Here is a 7,883-nt window from a genome sequence, read left to right as displayed (position 1 = left end):
TCTATAAGAAAATTTTTTTTCCGGGTCGATCTGAGACAATTTTTTTTGCGGGCCTCAAAAAAGGCAGTGTATAACCTTCCTTTTTTACCAAAAATCGACTACACCAAAATTTCTCGGGAAAACACTTTTTTTTATTAATTTTGGTGCGTAGAATCCAAAACAATTCGTACTTTTTCGATCAGACTTCTCAATCAAAAGTTATAGACTAGAAACCAATTTCGAAAGAAAATTCAAAGGGCGGTAACTTTTGAACTAGTAGCCCAATCTTGGAACTGTTTGAAATTATGGATTCTACAGGCCACATTCTATAAGAAAAATTTTTTCCCGGGTCGATCTGAGACAATTTCTTTTTCTTGCCTCCAAAAAAGGCAGAGTATACCTTCCTTTTTAGCCAAAAATCGACTGCACCAAAATTTCTCGGGAAAACACTTTTTCTTATTAAATTTGGTGCGTAGAATCCAAAACAATTCGTACTTTTTCGATCAGACTTCTCAATCAAAAGTTATAGACTAGAAACCAATTTCGAAAAAAAATTCAAAGGGCTGTAACTTTTGAATTAGTAGCCCAATCTTGGAACTGTTTAAAATTATGGATTCTACAGGCCACATTCTATAAGAAAATTTTTTTCCGGGTCGATCTGAGACAATTTTTTTTTCGGGCCTCAAAAAAAGGCAGTGTATAACCTTCCTTTTTTACCAAAAATTGACTACACCAAAATTTCTCGAGAAAACACTTTTTCTTATTAATTTTGGTGCGTAGAATCCAAAACAATTCGTACTTTTTCGATTATAGACCTCTCAATAAAAAGTTATGGACAAAAAACAAATTTCGAAAAAAAATTCAAAGGGCTGTAACTTTTAATCTAGTAGCCCAGTCTACTACATTCGATTATTTTGTCTCCTAACGATGAGCCTTGTGTCATTGCAAAGTCCTCGTTTTGGATTCAATTCCTCGACAGCATTACACGGCAGCCTTTTTTTTCAAATTTAGGGCATGTGGTGGTAAATCCATTGGCCATAAAGAATTAACTTTTTCGCGCATTATCCAGCACTACGTTAACTGACACGTTTTCCAATATCATTGTTAGAAAACTTCGAAGGTGGCTTGCAACTCGGTCTCCAAGAGGAGCATCACTAGATTTCTGATAAAGTAAAATAAATAAAGCAAAATAGGTAATTGAAGTAAAATATCGAGAAGATTTCAAAGATATTTTCACGAATCTTCCTAAGAAGTTTTTCGCAAATATTTTTAGAGATTAGACTGTGAGTGATTTTTCGCTGTTGATTCAGTCCGATTATGATTTCAGGTGATTTTCTTGACTACGGTATTTCCTCTAAGTTTTGGAAAAACATCTGTGTTTGGATTGGGGGAAATTGACACCCTCTTGAAGTTTTCCAAAAGAATGTTTCTGGGAAGAGTACTACGAAGAAGTCAAAAGAGGTTACAAAATTCATTTTTAAGGATCTTAACCGGTTTTTAAGACAGTTACCAGCATGAAGTTTTAGGATAATTCACACTGTACTCAAAGGAAGAATCCTCAATTAACCTGAAGATTTTATAGATCTGAAGGATTTGAAAAGTCGGAAGCAGTTGAAGAAGTGAACGGTTTCGGGGCTCGATCTGGCCCCCTGTGACTATTATCTCTTTCCAAAGCTCAAAAACCACTTCAGGAGGCGTCGCTTTTTATCGAATTTTATTCAATGGCATAGCGTTATTGGAGAAATATTGGAACAAGTGGGTTAATGGCAAAAAATCTTATCTCTTGCTCGAGCCCATAGTTTTTCAGGGAAATAAATTAAATTGATTTAGGCTTGGATTCAAACATGAAAAATCAAACATTAAAAAAGCATCCTCAAATTCAGGGGTAGGGGTTGCTCTCGGGGTTGAAGTTAAAATCTTTAGGTGCGCACATGAAATGCTTTTGATTTAAATGTAAAAGAAAATATCATCAGAATATCCTCCAGGATCAAGAAATTTTAAGATTTTTACAGCCCTTCCCAAGAGATTTGCTTTGTCAAGGCAAAAAAGATTGATTATTAGAACTGAATCCTTGAAAATGCACAAAAATTCATAAACCACGTGCGGCCGATAAAACAGTGCACTGAACCTTCACTTCACTGTGACACCTGAATTCTAACCTCCCACAAGAAAACGAGCTGTAACTTCGTCCGTAACCCAAAGAAAAATGTTTCGTCTTACGCGTACGCTTAACCGTCTAAAAAAAGTGAGTGTATTGCATAACAACGTACGCGAGCAAAGTGTGATGACCCAGAAATTGATGTACACAGAATACGGCGACCCCATGAAGGTTTTGCGCAAACACAACGAGGAGATAAACGACAATGTGAAGCCGGACGAAGTTTTGGTGCGTATGCTCGCTGCGCCTATTAATCCGGCCGATATCAACACCATCGAGGGCAAGTATCCGTCGAAACCTGTGTTGCCGGCCATCGGCGGGGGTGAAGGTGTCGCTGAGGTTATCGACGTCGGTTGCGAGGTTCGCAATTTCGCCGTGGGAGATCGTATTGTGCCTCTCAAGCCCGGGATGGGTACGTGGAGGACTCACGCCGCTTTGTCTCACAATTTCGTCTACAAGGTGCCGAAGAATTTGGGTATTGTGGAGGCGGCGACGCTGACGGTTAATCCTTGCACAGCTTACCGCATGCTGAGGGATTTCACGAGCCTGAAGCCGGGAGATTGTGTCATTCAGAATGGGGCGAATTCCGCCTGTGGGCAGTACGTCATACAGATTTGTCGCGTTTGGGGTTTGAGTACGGTTAACATTGTGAGAGATCGCGAGAATGTCGACGAACTAAAACGCTCTTTGTTGGACCTGGGAGGCACACATGTCGTCACCGAAAGCGAGTTGAGGAAAACGAACCTGTTCAAAAGTAAAGAGTGCCCCTGGCCAAAGTTGGGTCTGAACTGCGTTGGAGGGCAGAGCGCCCTCGAGCTGATGCGTAACTTGGCGCCTGGTGGCACCATGGTAACCTATGGAGGAATGTCTAAAGAACCCGTGACCGTTCCCACTTCCGCTTTAATTTTCAAAGACATTAAAGCGGTAGGCTTTTGGATGACCAGGTGGACTAACGAACACTTCGATTCCGAAGACAGAAGCGAAATGCTAGAGGAGTTGGTCACGATGATGACCAAAGGTGAAATTCACGGTCCCGCCTTTCAAATGGTCAACTTCAAGGAGTACGAGCGGGCTTTATCGACGATTATTGGCGGCGGAGGGAAATTGGGAAAGAAGATTATTTTAGGTTTCGACAGTTGTTGATTTGTATAAACTCGTCTAGAAAATACAATTGATTGATTTCGTTTTCAACCCCGCAATTAGAAACCCACCTGCTCCTATATTTTCCATTACAAAATCTATCAAAGATAAACATCTTTTATAATGTAGATGGAGGTAGGCAAAGAAATCTCTTTTTCTTAGGATGGTGCTGAAGCCGTAGACGAAGAGAGACGGCGAATGCTTCGGCAGGAATTTAGCTTTAGGGAACATGCAGGTACAAAACCTGACTAGACTACCAATATGAATTTTAAATCATTTCGTAATGTTTTCAAGCGCGTTTGTAAGTACCCGTTAGCTTTATTTTGCCATTTTTATTGAAATCGAATTTGCGTTAACGTTTAAGTCAGTATTTGTTGTAATCGATAACGTACATAATGACAACGAAATTACGTGGTACGAACTCGGGGTATTAATAAAATATTTACCTTCTCTCTTTCAATAACAATTTATGCAAAATGAATAGTAAATTCCTAGCCAAACATGCCACCCCCACTAGACATAAGTGCATCTCGATTCATTTTAGTATAAATGGATTTTTGAACACAAAAATAAGTTTCGTTTTTGAAAATGTTTAAACAAAGGGAAAGATTGCAAATTATTTCATCCCCAGTGAATAAAAAGTACAAGGTGACGGTATAGGATTGACTAACTAGGGTTATAGGAATGAAAGAAGAACATTCAACTGTCGCATTTTTCAAAGACGAGCCGAATTTTTTGGGGCGATTGCTCCGGAGACGAGTTTTCTGGGGCTGAGAAAATCTTTGGGATTAATTTTCGTAAGGGGAAATTTCCTTAACCGAATTTTTTAACGGCGACATTCTTGGGGGCCAATTTTTAAAAGTGAATTTACCGGCGCGAATTTACTTCATGGCGAGTTCTTTGCGGCCGAATATTCTGTTCGGTTGTAGAGGCTCCAAGGCGCCCAAGTTTTGTTGCGGGAAATTTTTTGGCGGTTTAACTTTTACAAATAATAATGTTCCTTGGACCAAGTTCCTATAAACAAATATTTTGGTGAGGCACGTCAACCCCTATTCGAAACAAAGTAATTTTTAAGCAAAATAACTCCCTTATATCGTGGTGTATTCTTACCGATTGAGCAATTATCCTGATACGCGATCCACTTGTATTTATAAAGGCATAGGTATACAAATTCAACTCCTATTCGTTTTGAAAGTGCGAAATTTTTCATTAAAAAACTCTCTAACTTATCTTTTCATCAATTATTATCCTTATGGAGAATCCTTTTGCATATGTAAGTCCATAGGTATAAAAATTCATCCCCTGTCCGTTTTAAAACTACGAAATTTTAATGACAATTTTGCGGTGATTACGTGTTATTACCCTTAGATCAATTATTCTCATAGAGGATCCTCTTGTAATTATAAATGCAAAAGTATACAAATTCAACCCCCATTCCGTTTTCACATTGCGAGGTTTTTAATGAAAATCCTCTCGTACTCGGAAGTCGGAACATCAAGGGGTGATAATTTTGCGGCGACCACCCTTTAATCAATTATCCGCACAGAAGATACTCTTGTATTTACAAATGCAAAGGTATAAAAATTCCTCCCCTATCCGTATTTAAAACAAAATTTTTAATAAAACTACTCCTTACCTACCACATATCCGGAACAGAGAGTGATCATTTTGTGGTGATCAAATATTCCTTTGATCAATTACCCCACAGAGGATCCCCTTCTATCTATAAATGCATAGCTCTAAATATTTAACCCCTATCCGTTTTCAAAATGCGAAAGTTTTAACGAAAATCCTCTCTTACGCAGCACTTATCCACAGCAGGGAGTGAGAATTTTGCGGCGATCAAATATTCATACCCTTTGATCAATTATACTTATAGAGGCAACTCTTGTATCTGTAAGTGTATACGTATAAAAATTCAACCCCTGTCCGTTTTAAAAATGCGGAATTTTTAATGAAAATCCTCTCTTACTCAGCACATATCCACAGCAAGGGGAGACATTTTTGCGGCCATCAAATATTCTTATCCTTTGATTATTTATCATCATAAAGGGATCTCTTGTATCTATAAATGCATATAGCAAAAAAATTCAACCCCTATTCGGTTTGAAAATGAGAAATTATTTAATGAAAATCCTCCCTTAGTCGGCAAGGGGTGACAATTTTGCGGCGATCAAATATTCTTACCCTTTGATCAATAATTCTCTTGTAATTATGCATGAAAAGGTATACAAATTCAACCCCTGTTTTGAAAATACGAAATTTTAATGAAAATCCTCTCTTACTCAGCATATATCCACAGGAAGGGGTGACAGTTTTGTGGCCATCAAATATTTTTATCTTTTGATTAATTATCATCATAGGGTTCTCTAGTATCTATAAATGCATATAGCTATAAAAATTCAACCCCTATTCGGTTTGAAAATGCGGAATTTTTAATGATAATCCTCTCTTACTCGGCAAGGGGTGACAATTTTGCGGCGATCAAGTATTCTTACCCTTTGATCAATTATGCTCTTGTAATTATAAATGCAAAGGTATACAAATTCAACCCCTGCTTTGAAAATGCGAAATTTTAATGAAAATCCTCTCTTACTCAGCAAGGGATGACAATTTTGGCGGCGATCAAATATTCTTACCCTTTGATCAATTATTCTGCTTGTAATTATAATGAAAAGGTATACATATTCAACCCCTGTTTTTGAAAAATACGAAAATATAATGAAAATCCTCTTTTACTCAGCACAATCCCAACAGCAAAAGGGGTAACACCTTGCGGTCTCAAATAATTTCTTATCCTTTGATTAATTCATCATCATAGAGGGTTTCTCTTGTATCTATAAATGCATATAGCTTAATAATTCATCGCCCTATTCGGTTTTGAAAATGCAAAATTTTTAAAATGAAAATCCTCTTTACAACAGCACTTATCCACATGCAGGGGGTGAGAATTTTGCGGCGATTCAATATACTTTGAACAATTAACTTATAGGGCAAACTCTTGTATCTTGTAAGTGTATACGTTATAAATTCAACCCCTATTCGGTTTGAAAATGCGGAATTTTTAATGATAATCCTCTCTTACTCGGCAAGGGGTGACAATTTTGCGGCGATCAAGTATTCTTACCCTTTGATCAATTATGCTCTTGTAATTATAAATGCAAAGGTATACAAATTCAACCCCTGCTTTGAAAATGCGAAATTTTAATGAAAATCCTCTCTTACTCAGCATATATCCACAACAAGGGGAGACAGTTTTGCGGCCATCAAATATTCTTATCCTTTGATTAATTATCATCATAAAGGGTTCTCTAGTATCTATAAATGCATATAGCTATAAAAATTCAACCCCTATTCGTTTTCAAAATGCGAAATTTTTAACGAAAATCCTCTCTTACTCAGCAAGGGGTGACAATTTTGCGGCGATCAAATATGTTTACTCTTTTATCAATCATCCTCTTGTAATTATAAACGCAAAGGTATACAAATTCAACCCCTGTTTTGAAAATGCGAAATTTGAATGAAAATCCTCTCTGACTCACCAAGGGATGACAATTTTGCGGTGATCAAATATTCTTACCCTTCGATCAATTATCCTCTTGTAATTACAAATGCAAAGGTATACAAATTCAACCCCTGTTTTCAAAATGCTAAATTTTAATGAAAATCCTCTCTGACTCACCAAGGGATGACAATTTTGCGGTGATCAAATATTCTTACCCTTCGATCAATTATCCTCTTGTAATTACAAATGCAAAGGTATACAAATTCAACCCCTGTTTTGAAAATGCGAAATTTTAATGAAAATCCTCTCTTACTCAGCAAGGGGTGACAATTTTGCGGCGATCAAATATGTTTACTCTTTTATCAATCATCCTCTTGTAATTATAAATGCAAAGGTATACAAATTCAACCCCTGTTTTGAAAATGCGAAATTTGAATGAAAATCCTCTCTGACTCAGCAAGGGATGACAATTTTGCGGCGATCAAATATTCTTACCCTTTGATCAATTAGTCTATTGTAATTATAAATGCAAAGGTATACAAATTCAACCCCTGTTTTGAAAATGTGAAATTTACTCAGCACATATCCACAGCAAGGGGTGACAGTTTTGCGGCCATCAAATATTCTTTTCCTTTGATTAATTATCATCATAAAGGGTTCTCTTGTATCTATAAATGCATATAGCTATCAAAATTCAACCCCTATTCGGTTTGAAAATGCGAAATTTTTAATGAAAATCCTCTCTTACTCGGCAAGGGGTGACAATTTCTTACCCTTTGATCACTTATCCTCATAGAGCAACCTCTTGTACCTAATAATAATTATTTGCCACACTTTTAACTCAATGCTATATTTCCTGTAATTAGGGGTATAGACGGAGCGAACAGAATTCCGCTATTGAAACCCGTAAAAAGTTATGATAACAGTTCCTCGGTGATTGATTCTGAAATTCATTAGCATTCAGCGTTCGTTAATACATAAATAAGATACGTTATTGTTAAATATCCTCTAAGAATACAATATGTATCTAATTATTAACGGCGAGATTCTCACACTCTCACACAAAAAGAAAGTTTTTGTCAATATCGTAGTAGCAATAAA

At 37.0% G+C, this 7,883-nt stretch overlaps 1 protein-coding gene across 1 annotated transcript; it reads left to right on the top strand.

Annotated features, from left to right (window-relative positions):
• Positions 1-1,522: 1,522 nt before the first annotated feature.
• On the top strand, positions 1,523-3,328 carry LOC116179285 (enoyl-[acyl-carrier-protein] reductase, mitochondrial-like). The gene has a single exon (XM_031499039.1). It carries the CDS (start codon positions 2,186-2,188, stop codon positions 3,278-3,280), a length of 1,095 nt encoding a protein of 364 aa, XP_031354899.1. The 5' UTR covers positions 1,523-2,185; the 3' UTR covers positions 3,281-3,328.
• The last annotated feature ends 4,555 nt before the right edge of the window (positions 3,329-7,883 follow it).

This window comes from Photinus pyralis, unplaced genomic scaffold, assembly GCF_008802855.1.
Source record: "Photinus pyralis isolate 1611_PpyrPB1 unplaced genomic scaffold, Ppyr1.3 Ppyr1.4_LG8, whole genome shotgun sequence".
In the NCBI taxonomy this organism is placed as follows: domain Eukaryota; kingdom Metazoa; phylum Arthropoda; class Insecta; order Coleoptera; family Lampyridae; genus Photinus; species Photinus pyralis.
Note: the sequence above shows the minus strand (reverse complement) of the source record. Positions and strands in the feature narration are given on the sequence as shown.

Bases quoted from the DNA above. Each gene is read 5' to 3' on its own strand.
- LOC116179285 (XM_031499039.1), top strand. From the start codon at position 2,186: ATGTTTCGTCTTACGCGTACGCTTAACCGTCTAAAAAAAGTGAGTGTA.